The 23,404-nt window shown below is 35.0% G+C and overlaps 1 protein-coding gene and 1 pseudogene across 2 annotated transcripts in view; one reads left to right on the plus strand and one right to left on the minus strand.

Annotated features, from left to right (window-relative positions):
- The window catches only part of VMP1 (vacuole membrane protein 1), a 130,102-nt gene that overhangs the window by 27,609 nt on the left and 79,089 nt on the right, over positions 1-23,404 (minus strand). For both annotated transcript variants that reach the window (XM_060290920.2, XM_030881786.3), the window contains exon 8: positions 1,165-1,245. In XM_060290920.2, the coding sequence (XP_060146903.1) occupies positions 1,165-1,245 (81 nt within the window). The remainder of the gene's footprint in view (positions 1-1,164; positions 1,246-23,404) is intronic.
- On the plus strand, positions 21,214-22,027 carry LOC115866268 (small ribosomal subunit protein eS1-like; annotated as a pseudogene).

Consider the following 23,404-nt stretch of genomic DNA (forward strand, 5'->3'; position numbering starts at 1 on the left):
TCATCGCTGTATACAGGCTTTCTCTAGTTGCGGAGAGCAGGGGCCACTCTTTGTTGTGGTGCGTGGGATTCTCGTTGTGGCTTCTCTTGTTGTGAAGCATGGGCTCTAGGCACGCGGGCTTCAGTAGTTGTGGCACGTGGGTCAGTAGTCGTGGCTCGTGGGCTCTAGAGTGCAGGCTCAGTAGTTGCAGTGCATGGGCTTAGTTGCTCTGAGGCATGTGGGATCTTCCCGGACTAGGGTTTGAACCTGTGTCCCCTGCATTGGCAGGCAGATTCCTAACCACCACGCCACCAGGGAAGTCCTAATTAAGTTTTTGACACAAATAGCTTCTTAATTCACTGTAGCCAAAGATGTCCTTAACCTTGCCACAGATGTTTCAATTACCTAGCTAGGTGTTAAAGTCACTTAAGGAGGTTTTATATGAATTCTTCCTTATAACTAATGCCTGAAGCTTTGGAAAAAGACTACCTATCTGTAACTCTGGAAAGAATGAAGTCATTGTTATTTGCTTAAATGCACTTCATTATATATTCTTCATGAGAAAGATGGATTTTGTCTCTTTTTTCTTACTGAATCAAGCCATTTAGGTCTGAAGTCATCATGGTATGATAAAATGCTTGAAAGTCAATAAACAACATAGAAACCTATCCAACAGAAAACAGCTCATTTGATCAGTAAGGTGAATGATTAATAACATTATATACCTGTTAAAAGTGATAATTATTTTTTCATTCAGTCATGTACTTTTTTTTTTTTTTTTTTTTTGCGGTATGCGGGACTCTCACTGTTGTGGCCTCTCCCGCTGCGGAGCACAGGCTCCAGAGGCACATTCTCAGCGGCCATGGCTCACGGGCTTAGCCGCTCCGCGGCATGTGGGATCTTCCTGGACCGGGGAATGAACCCGCGTCCCCTGCATCGCCAGGCAGACTCTCAACCACTGCGCCACCAAGGGAAGCCCCAGTCATGTACTTTTAAAAACAAATTGGATCGAAATATAAATCTACTATTTTTTTTTTTAAAGAAGATGTTGGGGGTAGGAGTTTATTAATTAATTAATTAATTTTTGCTGTGTTGGGTCTTCGTTTCTGTGTGAGGGCTTTCTCTAGTTGTGGCAAGCAGGGGCCACTCTTCATTAAATCTACTATTTAAATACAATTCACTTACCGAAGCACAGGCCAAAATTCCAAAAAATCCAACCTTCTGTACTAGGTTTTGAACTGCCAGTTTAGCCCGGGAGGCGAAGTCCTGTATAAAAGGAGGATATCAAAACATTAATGAAAAGTAGAAGGAAGAAAGAAAGATGGCTCTTTACAGAGTTTATAATATCAAATGTCTCATAATCTGAAATCATTGATTCATTTAATAAGATGAATGATTTAAAAAAAATCACAGCAGGGTGCACTGAAAAACATGCAAATAAAATCTTGATAAAACATTAACTACACATCCTTAAAGATAAACTTTTATCACATTTCAAGAATAAGCCAAAACACTGTTACTTTATTTTTTGGGTTCTCTCTGGATTAGCTAGGGATGAACAAAATGTTATAAACCAACCATGAACCAACCCATTCTTTTGGAAATGCTAGTCTACCACATATCTCTTTCTCTTTCCTTTAATTAACTCATCAGACTTATTCCCTCATTAATATCAGGGTAGGAAACCACAGAATTTTTCAAGATAGCCAATGAAGACACCTCTACTGATCATTGGCCAAAAGATGGAAAAAAAACAGTTATGTGGCAATAACTAACCATTCATTACCCCACAAAACAAAGAACATCCTACATTTACACAGTTTGTGCTAGTTATATAAAACGGTTTTCACAAACATTTTATTGGAGCCTTTCAATAATTCTCGGGTGTAGGCAGAGTAGATACTTCAGGCTCTAAAATCACTGCTCTTTTTATTTCACTCTTCTACCTCCCAGGCTGAAACATGCATTTGACTGGCCAATTTATTTCCACGATTTTCTTTTCTAGCATGAGGGTGCTGTAATTACATATATTTTTTCTTAAAAGTACCAGTCTGAAATTTGACTTTACCTGTTTTCTGGTTTTGAAATGGTATATACTCCAATCAAAATTTCAATGAAAATAACTGATACAATTAAAAGATATTACCTAATGTGTGAATGTCTTTTTAGAAGTGTTCACGTCATAGAACACTCCTCTCTCTTTAGCTCAACATACTCTAATAGTCAACAATCTTATAGAATGGTCATAATATAAGTGATAGAAGGTTCCTTCATAGACCAGGAAGAGGGTTGAAAGCACTTCCCTAATCCACAACAGAAGTTGTAGATTCAAAAAACAAACAGACAAAACCACTTTAACCCATAATATTATGTTGAACAGCTGTATCAAAGTACAACAGTGAAGACTGAAATTAAAAAAAAAAAAGACCTTCCACCTACTTACTTGCTGAGGATGGTGAGAAAGTCAAAGGAATTAAACCAATAATATATATTTGAAAAGATATTAACAGGGCTTCCCTGGTGGCACAATGGTTAGGAGTCCGCCTGTCAATGCAGGGGACACGGGTTCGAGCCCTTGTCTGGGAGGATCCCACATGCAGGGGAGCAACTAGGCCCGTGCGCCACGACTACTGAGCCTGCGCTCTAGAGCCCAAGAGCCACAACTACTGAGCCTGTGTGCCATAACTACTGAAGCCCACGTGCCTAGAGCCTGTGTTCAGCAACAAGAGAGGCCACTGCGATGAGAGGCCCATGCACCGCCACAAAGAGTAGCCCCCGCTCACCACAACTAGAGAAAGCCCGTGAGCAGCAACGAAGGCCCAGCACAGCCAAAAATAAACAAATAAAATAAATTAAAAAAAGAGATATTAACAGATATTAACAGTTAATACAAATACTTTCAAGTTCAAACATATAGGCTATCAAAGTTAATCATTAACTAAATTCTACAATGCAATTTTGTAATTTTGCAATGTATTTTCAAAGACAGAATTTTTCTTTTTGGGATTAGGCTTACTCGTCTAGTAAATAAAATATATCAGATTTAATATTTTTAAACAACTAAATTATTGCTGCAAAAGGTTCTCTATTTTTTTTCATATTTCTAACTGAAGATTTAATTTTTTTCTTAAATTAACATTGACTGCATTAAGAGTGAAATACTGATTTTATTGATTTAAAAACTGGTTAGGAATATATAATGAAATCAGTTTTCCTATATAACTTATTTAAAACTATACATCCAATTGCCTTGAATAATTTACATAAGTCACAAATTACTAAATTTGTAATTCATCAGAGCACTAAATAAAAACTGGCCATAATGAATAGAAATGTTTTGAGTTTTAAAAATACCAAATAATACTATTATATTATAAATTAGTTATGAAATTTTAATTAATATAGCCCAAGAGTTAAAAATATAAATTCAGGAAAACGCCTTCCTTCACAGCCCTTGATATCTTCATAGCAGATCTACTTTAGTGAAAGATGGTACTCAATTGTGAAGAAAAAGTAAAACAAAACAAAAACTATACAAATTTTATTTTAAAGACAACAAAACTTTTTATAAACCTATTTGCCAAGTCAGACTAATGTGGGAACATTTTTCTATCGCAGCATTTATGCAGTCTTCAGTATATAAAATTACAAAAAATTAGTTTTTTGCATAAAATAGTGTAGACAAGATCAACAAGGTGTTGTATATAAAAGGTATGCTATCTTGTTTTCCTTTATCTTAATTTCAAGGCTTTAGATTCTTATATTTATTTCAACCAAGTGACTATGATAGTGTCATCATTTTAAACTGATGGTATTTTTCTATTATAGAGATACATACACCCATACATTTAAATTGAAAAAGAGGTATGATTATACTAATTGGCTTATATAAAGGAAAAAATGTTTAACATTATGCAGATCAGCTAACATACAAACTAACAAAAATATTTAAGCCTAGAGAAGTTCAAGGAATCATATTTTTTAAAACATCCTGAAAGTAAGGAACTATTTTATCCCTTGGCAGAATCTCTTTACTTAACAGAAATTAGACAAGAAAAAAATGAAAATAAACTCCTTGTTCTTTCGGATGCCTGGGTGCCCATCATCAATTATCCTTAACGGTGCTTCAAGAATCTTTGTTTGAAGGAAAAGCGTTACTCTACCCAAATAAGTATAATAGAAAGTTCCCTTTACTCTTTTGTTTTTAATTAATTTTTAGCTGGCATATTTTACAAGGAAAATAAGTTAAGTGCCTTTTTAATGGGGAGTTTTACTTTTTAAAAAGTCTGAAAGTCATCTAATAAAAATGGATTTCATAAATCTTACTATGTGTTACACACACACACACACACACACACACACACACACACACCATGACCATGCTACTTTCACTTCCTATAATTTATTTTCCAGGTCTTTCACAATATTCTTGGAATTAAAATTACATTTATATATTAATAATTCATAAAAGTTTATTTAAATTAAGCTAATAAGTCTGCACAGTTGCTTTCATCACAAGAAACCAACAGAAGCTGAGTATGCAGCTCGAGGAAGAATTTTCTTGATGTTTTTCCTTGCCGGAGTAATGAAAACAAACTCAAGGCAGCATTACACTAGTATTTGCACCAAATCTGAAATACTTTACAGTGGTAAATTAACTCATGTTTAGATTTCATAAACACAACTATATTTTGTTGTTTTTATTTTAAACTTATTTCACATTTAAAGTCATATTCAAAACTTACTGATATGGGTTTAAAGGCTTTGTTAACATTTATTAAAAACATCATTTTTTAATTGTCTAAAATGTTCTACATCTTAAAGGTAATTATATGTTCCTTGTTTGTTGCTCTGCAATTTTAGAAGTTATTTTTAAACAACTTCAGTACTTCCTCATTATTTGCATTTATTTGACAGCTTTCTAATGATGTAAAGCTAACATTTTCTATGCATTAAAATATTTGTTTGTGTTTGCTTTTAAAGTAAAGAGAGAAAAATGTACTATAGGTATAATATTAGACAATAAACACAACTCTCTCTCTCTCTCACACACACACACACACACACGCACACAAAAACAGGAAAAAAACCCTTCTTTTACTAAAGTTTAAAAAGAACAATTTCAAACAAAATTTGCTATTCTTTTTAGGCCATCAGATAAAATAAACTAGCCAAGAAAAACTGTGCGCCAATAATAATAAACAACAATAATTTAAAGGAAAAGTTTAACAAATTAATATGTGAGATTCAAAATTCAAGTTAAATATCAAATTAATATTTCATTTTAATCGTTTTCTTTTTTTGCGTTTGTGGGAACTGTGTAGCAAGTTCAATCTGATTACTTACTTCCTCAATTGTCATTCTTCATTAAAAAAAAATCTGTACAACTAAAACCAAATTCCTTTTAATAGTTTCATTTCGCTGGATTCACATTTCACAACGCTCAAGTATTTCACAATTTTAAGTGCCTGAGAGGGGTTTCATCCTCTAGCTCTATCTAAATAAGCAGCATGCATTTACAACTAGTAATCATATATCATTTTCTACTTTTTAGAAGTAAATAAACAAAATACAAGTAAATAAAATTATCTTTCCCACTCCTACTGATAGTGATTATGTACGTAACCAATCGTGCTTCTGAAAGTAAGAATGAGATACACCAGGAACATTTCTCCAATGACTACAGAAGGCAGATGAAGAAAAGTTACAATAAGTCCTTACTACTGAGATTTCAAGGATTAATAAAGAAAAACAGACAATGCCTTCAAGTATGAATATTCCTGCACTACTTTTGTTTCACATTTCGTCTTCCTAAGAAATATATTTAAGATTAAGAAAAGAGAAACTGTACAGCTAATTATAATAATTAGCTTGCAAAATACTAATTTTTGAACTGAAGAAGTCAACTTAGATCTAAATATATAAAATAATGTTTATCTTCAAATGGTAACAGAAAATCTTTTCATTTTCATGATAAGGGATCACATTAAATTCCAAGATTTCTTTCAAAGCAACAGATAATCCCTAAACATGTAAAATGAATGAATTATTACTGGAGGTAAGTATGTATTCGGTTAATACCTTATGTTAGTTTGAGCTGAACTATCACCATCAGTGTGAGGTAACTGGTCAGCAGTTTTATAAATTAACTGCCTTCTTAACATGTTATATGTTAAAACTTCTTTTCTTTAAAATATATATATATTTTAAAGGATTTTATCTTATTTTTATTTTTTTTGGCTGTGCCGTGTGGCTTGCGGTATCTTAGTTCCCCGACTAGGGATTGAACCTGGGCCGCTGGCACTGAAAGCCTGGAATCCTAACCAATGGACCACCAGGGAATTCCCTATGTTAAAATTTCTGCTGAGCTATTGCTCTTCTTGGGTTTGACACTGAAGTGGCTGCAGGGTCAATACTAAAAACCACAGAGCAACTGTTTCAATAATTTCTTGTGTATAAGAGGAATTTGTGTTAATATCTACTGTATTTGTGAAGTTCTTTTGGCATCTAAAAATGACTTGTTAATTCCTGTGTCCCAGTCAAATATGTTGTGTCATATTATTCTCTGTTAACCAGAAATGGAGCTAAATAGTAATGATGACTTAATGTTGTAAGCTGTTTCAGCATCATGGACAATCAGTTTGAAATATTAACTTGTTAAGATCCTAATAACCATGTAATTAAGTATTTTCTACAATGACTAATATTTTACACATGGTAAAGAACACAGTTAATGGGTACAATTAATTATTATCTTCACAGAAACTACAATGAAACATAACTCATAATTTTTAAATCTTTCTCCTCTTAAAAACAGAATAAAGGGCTTCCCTGGTAGCACAGTGGTTGAGAGTTCGCCTGCCGACGCAGGGGACACGGGTTCATGCCCCGGTCTGGGAAGATCCCACATGCCGCGGAGCGGCTGGGCCTGTGAGCAATGGCCGCTGAGCCTGCACGTCCAGAGCCTGTGCTCCGCAACAGGAGAAGCCACAACAGTGAGAGGCCCGCGTACCGCAAACAAAACAAAACAAAACAGAATAAAATGTTTCCTAACTGCAATTTCCTACCTGTTATCAGGACTCTTTATGAGCTATTTTCACAGAAAGATATAGAGCATTAATTTATTAAATTCAAAGTGAACAAAATAGTTTACTTTAGTGTTGACATCCTCAACAATATCATTAATGTAACTGATGTTTTTAATATTGCATATTTGAGGTCTCCTTTAAATGTAGTATAATTTCAAAAGAGTCACATATCATCTATTCTTTTTTTTTTTTTTTAAGGTTTTTTTGATGTTGACCATTTTTTTGGAAGTCTTTGTTGAATTTGTTGCAACATTGCTGCTGTTCTCTGTTTTTGGCTTTTTTGGACATGAGCCACGTGGGATCTTAGCTTCCCAATCAGGGATCAAACCTGCACCCCCTGCATTGGAAGGCGAAGTCTTAACTACTGGACTGCCAGGGAAGTCCCTGTTCTTTTTTTGAATTATAATGGACTCACACAAACTTGTAAGATGAAGATTGCTAAGAAACAAACTCTAGAATTACAAGATAAAGTAGGGATATTAATTTGACGAAGTAAAGTGATTGTGACAATAGAAACTAACTATAAATTTTTAATTCAGTACCTACAGGATGCTGGATTACAAAATACACATACATTTACCAAAAAAAGTGATCAGAACAGAGTGGTGCAACTACTTTTGAAAATGAAAGTTTCAATATCCAATTTATAGCTTTTACATTATTAAATCAGAGATGATCCCTGGAATTCCTATTTAAATTGGAAATTAGGGTAGAATTCTATAATAGAGCAAATAGAATACATCATATAAACACATTTCAGGAAAGCAATTTTATTCTAGAAATAATTTACAGATTTAGAACTTTTAATAAGAGATTAGACAGTTCTCATTCAGGATGCCAACAGAGGAAGAAGCTCTTGAACTCACCTTCTCCCATGAACACTCTGAACTCACAACTCCCATCTTCTTCCTGTAGAGCAAAACGCTTGGCTCCCCACAAACCCACACCTGATGACCCAACTTTTAAGACTTCCACCTGATAGACAGGCCCCCAAAACATCTAGATTTGAAAGTCAACAGGACTTGTGTCCATGAGACCCACAAGATTATAGTGGACTAAGAGATACCAAAATAAGAAAGTAATATTTTTTTTAAGAAAGTAATAGTAACATATCTAAAAGGAGAAATAGACAGCAATACAATAACAGTAGGAGACTTCAATACAATACTCCACTTTTACCGATGGATAGATCAACCAGACTGAAAATCAATAAGGAAACATTGGACTTAAATGACACATAAGACTAGTGGGACTTAACAGACATTTACAGAACATGCCACCCAAAAGCATCAGAATATACATTCTTCTTTAGCACACATGGAACATTATCCAGGATAGATCATTTATTAGAACATAAGACAAGTATTAATAAATTTAAGAAGACTGAAATCATATCAAGTATCTCTTCTGGCCACAGTGGTATAAAACTAAAAATCAATTTCAAGAAGAAAATTGGAAAATTCACAAATGTGTGAAGATTTAACAACATGCTATTGAACGACCAATGGGTCAAGGAACTCAAAAGTGAAATTAAAAAAATATCTTGAGACAAATGAAATTGGAAACACAAAATAGGAAAGCTTAAGGGATGCAGCAAAAGCAGTTCTAAGAGGGATATTCATAGTGATAAATGCATACATTAAGAACAAGATCTCAAACAACCTAACTTTATACCTCAAGGAACTAGAACACAAAGCACAAACTAAGCCCAAAGTTAGTGGAAGGAAGGAAATAACAAAGATCATAGTGGAAATAAATGAAATAGACTAGAAAAACAATAGAAGAAGTCAATGAAACTAAGATGATTTTTGGAGAAGATAAATTAGACAAAACTTTAGCTAGACTCACCAAGAAAAAAGGGGGCTTAAATAAATAAAGTAAAAAATGAAAGAGGAGATATGACAACTGACACCATATAACTACAAAGATTCATAAGAGTCTATTATGAACAATGACATGCTGAAAAATTGAACAACCTAGAGAAATGTATACATTTCTAGAAACCTACAACCTACCAACACTGAATCATGAAGAAATAAGAAATCTGAACAGACTAATTACTAGTAAGGAGATTGAATTAGTAATCAAAAATCTCCCAACAAAGTCCAGGAACACATGGTTTCACTACTGAATTCCACCATATATTTAAAGAACTAACACCACTCTTCTCAAACTCTTCCAAAAAACTGAAGAGGAGGGATCACTTGCAAATTCATTTTAAGAGGCCAGCATTACCCCAAAACCAAAACCAGACAAGGACACTACAAGTAAAGAAAATTATTGGCCAATATCCCTGATGAACACAGATGCAAAAATCCTCAAAAAAAAAGGAAAAATCATCATACAAATTCTCAACAAAGTGGGTCCAGAGGGAATTAGGCCATATATGACAAGCCCACAGCTAATATCATAGTCTTGTGAAAAACTGAAAGCTTTTCCTCTAAGATTAAGAAGAAGACAGGATGCTTACTCTCTTATCATTTTTATTCAAATGGGAAATGAAAAAGTAAAACCCTCTCTGTTGGCAGATGACCTGATGTTATATACAGAAAATCCTAAAAACTCCACCAGAAAACTATTAGAACTAATCAACTAATTCAGTCAAGTTGGAGAATAAAAAATCAATATACAAAAATCTATTGTAGGGACTTCCCTGGTGGTGCAGTGGTTAAGAATCCGCCTGCCAATACAGGGGACATGGGTTTGAGCCCTGCTCCGGAAAGATCCCACATGCTGCAGAGCAACTAAGCCTGTGCGCCACAACTACTGAGCCTGTGCTCTAGAGCCCGCGTGCCACAGCTATGGAAACCCACATGCCTAGAGCCCATGCTCTGCAACAAAGAGAAGCCACCACAATGAAAAGCCCGCACACCACAACAAAGAGTAGCCCCTGCTCGCCACAACTAGAGAGAAAGCCCATGTGCTGCAAAAAAAAGACCCAATGCAGCCAAAAAAAAATCTATTGTGTTTCTATACACTAATAATGAACTATCAGAAAGAGAAATTAAGAAAACATTTGCATTTACAATTGCACCAAAAAAGAATAAAATACCTGGGAATACATTTAACCAAGGAGATAAAAAACCTGCACACTGAAAGCTATAAGACACTGAGGAAAGAAATTGAAGAAGACACAAATAAATGGAAAGACATTATATGCTCATGGGTTGGAAGAATATTGTTAGAGTGTCCATACTACTCAAAACAATCTACAGATTCAATGCAATCTCAAACAAAATTCCAATGGCATTTGTCACAGAAATAGAACAAACAATCCCCAAATTTGTATAGAATGACAGAAGACCCAGAATAGCCAAAGCACTCTTAGTAAAGATGAACAAAGCTGGGGCCATCATGTTTTCTGATTCCAAACTGTATTATAAAGCTACAGTAATCAAAACTGTATGATACTGGCTTAAAAACTGACACACAGATCAATGGAAAAGAATAGAGAGCCCAGAAATAAACCCTCACATATATGAAATATTAATTTATGACAAAGGAGCCAAGAATATACAATGGGGTGGGGCTTCCCTGGTGGCCCAGTGGTTGAGAGTCCGCCTGCCAATGCAGGGGACATGGATTTGTGCCCCGGTCCGGGAGGATCCCACATGCCGTGGAGCGGCTAGGCTGCTGGGCCTGCATGTCCGGAGCCTGTGCTCTGCAATGGGAGAGGCCACAGCAGTGAGAGGCCCGTGTACCGCCAAAAATATATATATATATATATATATATATACAATGGGGAAAGAATAGTCTCTTCAATAAACAGTGATGAAAAAAATTAGATAGCCACATGCAAAAGAATCAAACTGGACCCCTATCTTACACCACACACAAAAATCAATTCAAGATGGATTAAACACTAGAACATATGATCTGAAACCATAAAACTCCTAGAAGAAAACATAGGGGGTAAGCCCCTTGACTTTGGTCTTAGCAATGATTTTTTGGATATGACACCAAAGCAAAGGCAACAAAACCAAAAATAAACAAGTAGGATTACATCAAATTAAAAAGCTTTGTACAGCAAAGGAAACCATCAACAACATGAAAACGCAACATAACAACTGGAAGAAAATTTTTGCAAACCATGTATCTAACAAGGGGTTAATATCCAAAATAAATAGGGAACTCACACAATTCAATAGAAGAAAATCTGATTAAAAAATAGGTAGAGGATATGAACAGATATTTTTCCAAAAAGATGCACATATGGCAAACAGGTACATGAAAAGGTGCTCAACAACACTAATCATCAGGGAAATCAAAACCATAATGAGATATCACCTCACAACTATTAGAATGGCTATCATAGAACAGACAAGCGATAACAAGTGTTCGGATTTCCCTGGTGGTCCAGTGGTTAAGATTCCACCTTTCAATGCAGGGGACGCGGGTTCAATCCCTGGTCAGGGAACTAATATCCCACATGCCGCGGGGCAACTAAGTCCGCGTGCGGCAACTACAAAGCCATGCACTGTGGAGCCTGCATGCCGCAACTAGAGAAAAGCCCGCACACCGCAACGAAGAGCCCGTGCACCGCAATGAAAGATCTTGTGTGCCGCAATTAAGATGTGACGCAGCCAAAAATAAATAAACATGAAAAACTAAAAAAAGGGCTTCCCTGGTGGCGCAGTGGTTGAGAGTCCGCCTGCCGATGCAGGGGACACGGGTTCATGCCCCGGTCCGGGAGGACCCCACATGCCGCGGAGCGGCTGGGCCTGTGAGCCATGGCCGCTGAGCCTGCGCGTCTGGAGCCTGTGCTTTGCAACGGGAGAGGCCACAGCAGTGAGAGGCCCGCGTACCGCAAAAAATAAATAAATAAATAAATAAAATAAAATAAAATAAAATAAAATAAAAAGAGAGATAACAAATGTTGGCAAAGCTGAGGAGAAAAAGACGTGCACTGTTGGTGGGAATGGGTACAGCCAGTATGAAGGGTACTCGAAAAATTAAAATTAGAACTACCATATGACCCAACAATTTCACTTCTGGGTTTTGGTCCAAAAGAAATGAAATCACTATCTTGAAAAAATATCTGCAACACCCCCCGCCCAGGTTTATTGAAATATTATTACTTACAATAGCCAAGACATGGAAAGAACCTAAGTGTCTATTGATGATGAATAAAGAAAATGTGGGATATATACATAAAGATAGAAAGACACACATTGTAATATTATTCAGTCATAAAAAAGAAGGAAATCTTGCCATCTGCAACAACATGGATAGATTTCGACGGCATTATGTTAAGTCAAATAAGTCAGAGAAAGACAAATACTATATGATTTCACTTTATATGTGCAATCTAAAAAAAAAACCCTGAGATCATACATACAGAAAACCAGGTTGGTGACTGCCAGAGGCAGATGGATGGAGGATGGGTGATACGGGCATAGGTGGTCGAAAGATACAAACTTCCAGTTAAAAGATAAATAAGTTCTGGGGATGTAATGTACAGCATGGTGATTCTGATTAACAGGACTGTACTGTATATTTGAAAGTTAAGAGAGATCTTAAAAGTTCTCATCACAAGAAAAAAAATTTGTAACAATATGTGGTGATGGATGTTAACTAAACTTATTGTGGTAATAATTTTGCAGTATATACATACATCAAATCATTATGTTGTACATCTAAAACTAATACAATGTTAGATGTCAATTTATCTCAATTAAGAAAAATAAGGATTCAGCAGTTAAAAAGAAGGAAAAAAAACAATAAGGAACTAATGGTTCCTTAGATGGTTCACAGATGGGGCAAAAATCAAAACTGTAAATAACAAATACGAGAAATCTGTGTACTCCAATGTGTAACGAGTAAACATTTGTTTTATTGTCTTCATATCCCATCCGATACACTACTTTTTAGGAAGTTAAAAATAATGATTATAAAACAGTATTGGATTTTCTAGCTAGAATTATCTATTGCTTGCTTTTGTCATTATCTAAAAATGGGATATGGTTTCCTTCTCTCTGACACATTAAAAATAAAATTGAAGAACATAAACACCATCTTTTCCCCTTTGAAAAAGGGGGGATTACACATAAAACATATACATATAAAAATCAAATCACACATTAATCAAAATCTATGAAGTCATGTCTAAAAATGAACACAAAGAAGATCTGTGTATTTTTTGAAATAGTAAGAACCATTTGTTTTGGCAACTAGCTAAATTTAATACGTACTAAAAACCTGATCCATCTAGAAATCTGAAAATTCAGATTTTGCTCCTGTTCATATTTATACATTTCTATTATTTAGTATGGTTTTATTAGACTGCATATTGTGAAAATTTAGTTGGTCACAAATAGCATCTTTTTAATGAACAGAATAAAAATGTGAGATCAGTACATGTGATACAAGTAAATACTGTTTCACAAAACATTATTTCAGTTACACACGCATAGGCCCTAAGTACAATCAATGTAGTCTGTAACATGGGGTATAGTAAAAAATAAAGGTCCATGAGTGACACACATTTCAGAGAGTTGTGCCTAAAATAGAAAGATATCAGCTATATCAGCTATATAATTAAATGAATTTCTACATGTACTCGTATATTTATTACCAAATTTACTTTGGTGGGAGGGTGGTAAAACTATTTTTTTTTTTAGCTGTACAGCAGATACACAGTAATGTACATAAATCTAAAATATACATCTTGGTGAAATTTTACAATGAACACACCCATGTAACTACCACCAAGATCCAGATACAGAACATTACCAGAACTCCAGAAACCCCACTGGTGGCACTACTAGTAATTACTTCTTCTCCCAAAATAACCACTATCATTGACTTCTATTCCTATAAATGTAGCTTGCCTATTTTTGAACTTTATATAAATGGAATTATACAGTAGGTCCTCTTTTATTTCTGGCTTCTGTAGGTCAACATTATGTCCATGTGATTCACTCCTGCTGTTGCACGTGGCAATAATCAATTTGCTGCCTTTGTATGAATATACCACAATTTATTTATTCTACTGTTGGTGGACATTAGGGTTGTTTCTAGTTTGGGGTTATTACAAATAATGCTGCTATGACTACTCTTGTCAAGTCTTCTGGAGCATCTTTCTTCTAGGTATAAATCTACAAAATGGAACTGCTAGATCGTAGGGTATGTTTATGTAGACAGTGCCAAACACTTTTCAAAAGTGGTTGTAACATAAATTACTCTTAATATTGTTTCCATGTTGCCAGTTGATAATAAATCTCAATTGAAAAAAAATCTAAACCTTTTTACTTTCCTACAGATGGTTCTAATGAGTCTGTCTGTGGTAATTAGTAGCTTTGATAACTCAAACATATGAAGACTGAATAAATTCAACAATGAAAAGAGGAGGAAAAGAAAAGCTTTAAGTGCTGAGTTTTGGGAAAACTACATATAGTTTTTACCCATACAGAATTTTAGAAGACAAAATTAGAGCCAAAATTCTTATTTAAAAGCAATTAAATTCAACCCAAAAAAGCTGGTAACTACCATATATATATGGTATATGCATGCATGGTAATAAAGAATATAAAGATGAGGACATTGTGGTTTGACCATTAATTCTATAAACGTTTAGCAAGTGTTTACTACAATGCCAAATGCTATTACAGGAGCAACGGATACAACACTGAATCAAACTGATAATCTGGATCCTCATGGAGCTTACAGTTTAATGGGAGGAGACAAAAACTACAAAATGGGGTGGCAGGCAAGTTGTAATTTTAAATATGATGGTTGGAGAAGGCCTGACAGAAAAGGTAACATTTGATTAAAAACCTAAAGGAGGTGAGGGAATAAGCCAGGCTAAGAATGTAGAGGAAGACTGTTCCAGCAAGTTTTTTCTCTTGAGAGATAAATAAATAATCTAGTGTGTATATGGGGATGGTGGGTGGGTTGCAATTGGTAGAGATGGGGAAAGAGATGACTCAGGAAACCTACTGAGTTTGAAACGGAAACTGAAAAAATGAAAAGGAAAGCATGAAAAAGAGAAACAATATAAGAACACCAGTTCTACAGATTTACTGCAACATCAAACGATAGAGCACCAACTTGTTGTTTTCAAACTTCCCTGAGCCACAGTTTCTTCATCTTTTCTGCAAAATGATGATAATAATATCTGTCACCATGATAATTAAGAGACAAAACTGATTATGGGACAAAATTGTTTAGACGGATATTACTTGACATTACTATCAAGAAAGAAACCCTGGGAACCAATGAAATAAAATACCTTGTCAGAATTTTTAGACACTATGTGAGCTCAGTTCTAGGGCAACATCACAAGTTGAGGGGATAAGAGGCTTTTGTTTTGTTTTGTTTCTAATTTCAAAAAGAGAAGAGCAACATGTTAATATCAAGGAAGGAAGAGGGCTATAAAGCAGGAAGGAGGAAAGGAAGGAAATGCATTAAGAATTGAAAATTTATCAAATCTGCCTTGCAGTGCAACCAAGTAGTTTACCAAATACTCCATGACAAGAGGGTAAGGGTGGATGAGATTACTACACATGAATGCTAGTTCTTAATCAACATATTCTTGTCTCCAGGAAATAAGAGGAAATTCTTTAGTTATTTACATCTGTAATGGTCACCTCACCATGATTACTAACCGTAAAACTCACAAATCATCTATTAGACATAAAATATCTCTTGGGTAGTCTAGGAGCAAAGAAGAGATGGAAGAAATAAGGTTTCAGGAGACTTTCTCAGGGTCTGACCATCAGCATTTGCTAACATTTTCAGATAAAAAGCAGAGCAGTATTTTTGGAAGTTCCAGATAACTACACAGAGTTTTTTCCTCCTTTTCACAGTCCAAGCTACCAGCAGTAAAACCAGCCAGTATCTGCTGCTTCCTTTTCCTCCCTCTATCCCTGCTTAGCTTTCTGTTGAAAAGAAACCATATGGTAATTCTTAGGAAGGCAGGCAGGCCGGCATCCATTCCTATCAGTGCCTGCCTGGCCTCTACTTGAAATAACAACGAACACTGTAGCCCAAGAAGAACAACAGCGCTCTAGACACTCAGGGAAAATGTCTGAGTATGCAAGATTTATTAGAAATGACACATTACACAAGTAATGCATTTTTCTTTTCTTCTCTCTTTTTTCCTGTCTGAAGCCAATATCTCCTCATGTGATCTTCTCATGTCTCACCAGAAAGGCTATTTACCAAATCTTAGTTGATGCTAGGGGGGAAAAAAAATCACCCTTCATTTTTAGCATTTATAATTGATTGTATTTTGGTTGTAAGTAACTAATGAATAACTTTTATTTCCAGATTAAAACTGGAATTTAAACAAAAAGCATATCACAATCTACTGTGTACGTAAAAACAATAATACTGTGAATGAAAAAAAGGGGGGAAAAAGTAAAAATGGTTGAGATGAACTCAGACATGCAAAGCTATGAAAACTAGGTCAGTACAGAATTTACAAAATTGTCAGGGACAGGAAACTTAACAGACCGAAAACAAAGGATAAAGATAAATGGGATCATCTCTATGATGAGAAATGTAAATAGTGGGATTCTTTCCTAAGATAGACCCATTCATCCCACTTAACAAGTTTATAAATGGTCCTGAAAAAAGGAACAGAGTTTAAGTTCTAAACCTACAGCTGAAATTAAAATTATAAAGTGCCAAAATCATGGCAATATATTTAAAGATCATGTAAACTTGAGAGAGAAAAAGGAAACGTGGAAGGTAAGTTTCAAAGTGGATAACAGTAAGATAACACATTTAGGGAAAAATTATTTAAATGTAAAATGATGGGGAATTCCCTGGCAGTCCAGTGATTAGGACACTGCTTTCACTGCTGAGAACCTGGGTTCGATTCCTGGTCAGGGAGCTAAGATCCTGCAAGCCATGCAACGTGGCTAAAAAAAAAAAATATATATATATATATATATATAGATAGATATAGATAGATAGATAGATAAAGTGATGGGTTATAAAAGTTTCCAGTTATGAACAAAGGAAAGGGAACTGGGAGTGGTCTCCCAAGTAAACAGTTTATTGAAGTAAACATGAAGTAAACAATTTATTAAAAACATCAGCAAAATGCATTGCCAAAGAGGACTGTGGTTGTAGAAATCTGAAAAAACACAAGTACAGTAGTGTAGTTGTCCCTGAAAAATCATATGCAGTTCTGACAACTTCATGTCAGAAAAAAATGTAAAAGGATTAGATAAAGATCCATGGGGGGAGCACAAATTAAAATGATCAAAGAGTTTGGGGTTATTAGATATAAAAAGTAAATGATTATTTTTTTAGAAAGGCTGAAAAGGTAACTGATTAAAATCTATAAAGTTATGGAAAGAGGAAAGGAAAAGTGTTTAAAAAAATCTTACAATACTAGAATGAGGGTAGCGCCCTTTATAACGTGAAAGAGGCAAATTTAAAACAAACAAATGGAAGCATGGCTTTAAATAACAGCCTATGAACTTACTGAAGTCTTTACCTCAAGAAGTAGTAAAAATAAATTTTTACAAGTTTTGATAAATTAATGGATGCAGACCCTTATCAGGGAAAGTGCATAAGGAAGTCTAGACTACATGCCTACTTTTGAGGGGAGCACTGTATTAATTACCATGCCTACTTCCTGGTGTCTCTACATAGCCCTTTAGTTTAAAAGCACGCTAGTCATGTTTATTACATGGTGAGGCCCAAGACAGGAAAATGGGAAGAACACTCTACCAAGAGAAATTTTCTTAAATACTCAGCAAGAAAGAACTGCCTATCTGTTACGACAAACCAAGAACCTTGACGAATTAGAAACAAAAACACCTTTTGTAATAGGAAATGAGCATAATAGTTACTCTGCTGTCAATGTCTTGCACTAACTCTGATCTCAGGCCAGGATCCCTAGGAGCATTCAGCAGTTACAACAGAGGGTGGATGTGTATTTAGTGTGTTACTGATTTGCAAACTCGAGCAAAAGCATAGCATACATACAGTCTGTTGGTCTAAGTTTCAATGAAAGGGGCCTTTCTAAAGGCATTTTACAAAAGGTGTTTGAAACACAAACCTGAGTAAAATCTTTAAATTAGTTTAACAAAGGTAACCTAATGCCTGTCTAATGCTTATCCCCTCCACCCCATAGCTGTAAACAGGTGTGCAAATGAGAAGAACGAAGCAGACAAACAAAACTATATTTTTCTCCAATGTCTAAAGCAAACTAACAAGAAAAATCTTAAACATTTATTACTTATTGCGCTTTGTAAATGACTGTATTAACCTCTTATTTTCATTTTTAAATCATCTAATTTCAATTAGAATGCTTCTTCATCAAAACTAGTGTTTCTCTTCTATTTTAATTTGATCACTGAGAGCTCGTGAACATTGTTAGAATATAAACAATTTTAAACTTCCATTATTCTGTAGTATTCTTTCTTGTGAGGAATAATTAGCTCAAAATTTTCTACCATGTTCTTTTCCCTAAATTTATTTTGTTACAAAAAAGGTAAGCAGAATAAAAATGATTTTTAGGAGGTTAAGTTTAAATGTAATCTTTAAATTTATTTTTAAAATAAAAGTCTGGCCAAGATGACATGGTTAAATACAGAAACGAACGTGTAAAAATAAACGGGTTCAGGAGTGCACGATGAGCAGACAAGTTTCCCAGTGGCCACTTATTTGGCAGTTTGAATCAAATTGCGACTCTCTTTCCTGTTAATACTACTATAAGAATGGGTTAAAGAAAATGAGAAGAGTCAGAAAACGAAGAAAGATTAAAAGTCTGGGAGTGGAGGGGCAAGAGAAGAATTCAAAATAAAGTGAAATCTTCCTGAGAAAGCAAATAAAATGAGGTATTAAGAATTCCATCATAATTCATGCTAAGTGTGCTTAGCAACTACAACTACAGAACTATTTTAAGTGCTACCTTTTCTTGTTGAACCAAATGCAAGTAAGTGACCTTTGTGTACAAAAAGCTAACTGTGCTAGTAGTCGCAATATCTTGCAACAGAATCCTTCAAAAGAGACACTTAAAATTGCTTAATCTCGATGGTACTTTGTGGTAAAATTATGAGCCAGCTCTGAAAGAAGATCTAGCAGGCCTGCCTTTTCAAAAACTTAACGTTGTTGGGTGTGGTTGGGTGATTCTGAAAAGAGAAACTACAATAAGCCTTGGTAGCTTTGACACAGCCTTTAAGTGATAAATAAATGTGTTTAACATGTGTCTCTAATGTTCATTATGGTAAAGTTGATCAGTTTAACCCTTTGCAAACAAGCAAGAGATCTTGAGAACAGGAAGCTTTTCTGTGGAACTCCTGACGCAACACAAACCATAGCAGTTACTGCAAAGCTTAATGCAAACCCTCTAGAGTCCACGTTGACAAATTCTTTAACAAGCCCTGTGGTTACAGGGAAGCTGGTTTCACTCTGACTCACTCCTACTCAAACAGTTTACTGGAAATGAAGGGGAGGGGGAATTTTCAGAGAAGTCATGTGATGGCCAGACAAACCACAGCCAGTAAAGGTTCAACAGAGTCAAAAACAGGTCCCAGCAACAACCAGCACCCAGAGTGTTCAACTGGCACTAAATTATATGAAAATGAGTCCTGTTGGGTTTCTGATCATCCACACTATGAACTCTTTCATAAATCTCTGTATATAAAAGAACAGATACTTCACAGGAGGAACAACCAGCAGGCACTGACATGGTGTGTTCAACTACAAACACTTCATAGGAAAATGTGCTTAACAAAAAATAGCATCAAAGGAAGGTTAAAGCACTTCAGCGAATGTATAAATAATCATTATTAAATGCTTTCCCATTGTCTTTAAACTCAAATGATCAAACATATATTCTATCATTATCAAAAGAATGCCAACCCCCCCCCAAAAACCCCTTTAATTATCACCTTGTACTTCGGGGGATGTTCACTGGGTAATCTATTCTGCATACAAAGAAAATGCACTAGCCATAAGAATGAGAACTACACTATATTCAATATCTTGTAATGACCTACAATGGAACAGAATCTGAAAAAGAATATATATATACACATATAACTGAATCACTTTGCTGTACACCTGAAACACTGTAAATCAACTATATTTCAATTAAAAAAAGATATTACTCAGTATTCTAAAAAAAAAACTATATTACAACTGATGAACTCTTTTTGGTTCATCACTTATGTGTTTTCACTAATAAAATAATGTAAATAACTTGAAATTTCTGAATAGGAAATGGATCCTATTAAACCCCCCCAAAAAGGTATTTTCAGCCTTAAATATATTTAATACAAGCTAGTAAAAGATATTAGTATTTAAACTTAACTTGGGGACTTAGTTTCAATAAATCAGACTAAGTGTAAGTGGCAAGTATTAATTAATTTAAATACTGCTGTCCTAAACAGAAGCTAAGAAACGTTCCCTTAAAATAAAATTAAATCCAGAAATTATAAAACAGCCTTTGAGGAACTAGTTAATCTAAGGTGGTGTACAGACTCATGAATTATACCCAACAGAAAGAAAAGCTAACCACTATAAATATGGAGGAAAAGACTGTATTATTTTAAAAGATAAGTTCTAAGAAATTTAAATTTCTTATTTCTAACTTAATTCTCAATTTTCTATAGTGATAATAACTTTCACAGTCAGCAACCTAATATTTTATGAAAAAGAATCCAACCAGCTAGGTCACTTGGACAGATGTCGTTTAGGAAAGCAAACTTATTCAAACCATATTCTTCTAAGTAAATATGTACAATATTCCTACCCTATTGTGTAAGTTTTAAACACAAAAATACAACCACCCATGCTCCCGTTCCCCATTACTTCAATAACAGTGGCTGCCCTAATCTTTTAGGGTACATCAAGCAAATAAGTTACTTTATTTTTTCAAACTCTTTTATTCCTCATGTCTTTAATTTACCTTTTTCTTTGGTTATACAGCTTATAGAATAAACAAGTCACCACAATAACCTTTATTTTGTTCTAAAGTATAGAACTTTACAAGCACTATTTTACTTAATGTGAATTCAAAATTATAAGTCATTTAACTTAATGATGTCTACTATATTATCTTCAACCCTTGCTCTCAGATGATTTATTTTTGAATGAAAGATTCTGTAAATTCTGTAGTGCTTTACAATCAGATGATTATTAAACTCAAAGATGCAAAACAGTTCAACCTTTTTTATGTAAGATGATTTCTGTGTTCACCGTATTTTATATTTTCTTTTGCAGTGGAGTAAGACTGAATATTCCCTTTTGGCTGAGCAGCAACACGGCAGTCTGCAAGAATAAGCACCTTACAAAAGGCAGCAAAAAGGGAGCCTAGGGGAAAGTGGTTGATCCATTTTCTAAGAAAGATCGGTATGATGTGAAAGCACCAGGTATGTTCAATATAAAAATACAGGAAAAACTGGTCACAAAAACTCAAGGAACCAAAATCACATTGGATGGCCTCAAGGGTCATGTTTTGAAGTGAGCTTTGCTGATCTGCAGAATGATGAAGTTGCATTTAGAAAATTCAAGCTAATTACTGAGGATGTTCAGGGCAAAAACTGTCTAATCTCCGTGGCATGGATCTTGCTTATGACAAAATGTGTTCCACGGTCAAAAAATGGCAGCCCATGACTGAAGCTCATGTTGATGTCAAGTCTACTGATGATTATTAACTTCGTCTATCCAGTGCTGTTTTTACTAAAAAATGCAACAATCAGATTCAGAAAACCTCATTGTTAGCACCAACAGGTCTGCCAAAACCAGAAGATGACTTGAAGGAAATTGTCAAAAAACTGATTCTAGACAGCATTGGAAAAGACATGGAAAAGGCTTGCCAACCTATTTATCTGCTCTATGATGTCTCTGTTAGAAAAGTAAACCCCAAGTTTGAAATGGGAAAACTCATGTTTCATGATGAAGGCAGTAGTTCTGGAAAAGCTACTGGGGATGAGACAGGTGCTAAACTTGAACAAGCTGATGGATATGAGCCACCAGTCCAAAAAACTGTTTAAAATTCAGACTTGTGAGGGTGACAAATAAAAAATCTTATTTGTGATGTTAATAAAAAAGACTGAATATTAAGTGAACATGTTTCATGTAATGGTACATTTTCTCTCTTAACTGATATTTCTTAGTTCATTCAAAGTATCTACTGCATGAGTAGTATGTGCAAGACCATGCAGGCGCAGCCAAAAATACAAATATTTTTGTGGCCTCCTCTCAAGGAGCTTACAAACTCCTGGGTAAGAAGAGAAAAGCCCACAAACAGTTCTAAAAGAAGGTAGAAAGTGATAAGTGACACAGGAAAGATACAGCAAGAGACAATTTCCAGGGACTGGGAAGATTTTTGAGCAGCAAAGTTCCATGACCAGAGGTATTTTTCAGAAAATTGTTTTTTGTTGCTTTCTGTGGAAATAGATTGGGGGAAAAAAGGCTAGTAAAGAGGAGACCTATCAGGAAGTCACTATAAATGTTCAGTGGAGAAGTGATAAAGGCATGAACCAGCAGTGGGAAGGGAAAAGAGAGGATGAATTTGAAGATACCGTGGAGGTAGAATCAACAGGCCTGAAGAATGACTGGATATGCGAAGTGAGGAGGGAGTCAGATGATTCAAATTTTGACTCCAAGTGATTATGAGGACAGTGATATCATTAACAGAAATCAGGAACAAAGAAGAAAAAGATCATAAGGGGAATAATTAAACCTTGCATGAAACAGTCCACAAAGCACATAACAGCTCTCTAGATGTAACTCTTATAAATGATGCTAGAATTGTTCAAGGTCATAGGAAGCTACATTCATTCATGTCTACCTCCCACAGACATCTAGTAAAAACATGATAGAAAGCCAAGAGCAAAAGGAAGTTAGCTTAGTGGAAAAATACTGCCCAATCTCAATACTGTAGTCACAAAAATAAAGTAGGTACCATAAAGAATCATAATTCAAATAAATGCATTAATAATCTTACTTTCTCTCCCAAATACCTACAGAACAAAATCCAACCATCAGTCAAAACTGGAATTTAAGTAAATACTTAGCTTTAAAATTGTTACCTAGAAACAGTTTCCTAGTAAAAGCATATACACCCTTTAACCTAGTTGGAGAGCACACGGTAAAGCAACGAGAGCCAAGGTTTTTTTCACTCTTCCTGCTGATAAATTTATTCTACCAAAGGCCTTTACCTTCAAGAATAAAAAACACATTTCCCACCCCATTTCATTTTACTTAATTTGCTATTTTAGCTACAGCTGATCCAACTTTTTTATTGCTCTTGTCAAACTGGGGGTTTTACAAAATACATGCATCTATGAGGAAATTCCAGCACCAACGTCACATAAACTTTTGGATCTTTATGAAACTGATTACTATAAAAACTTTAAAATCACAAC

Source organism: Globicephala melas, chromosome 20 (genome assembly GCF_963455315.2).
Source record: "Globicephala melas chromosome 20, mGloMel1.2, whole genome shotgun sequence".
Lineage (NCBI taxonomy): Eukaryota > Metazoa > Chordata > Mammalia > Artiodactyla > Delphinidae > Globicephala > Globicephala melas.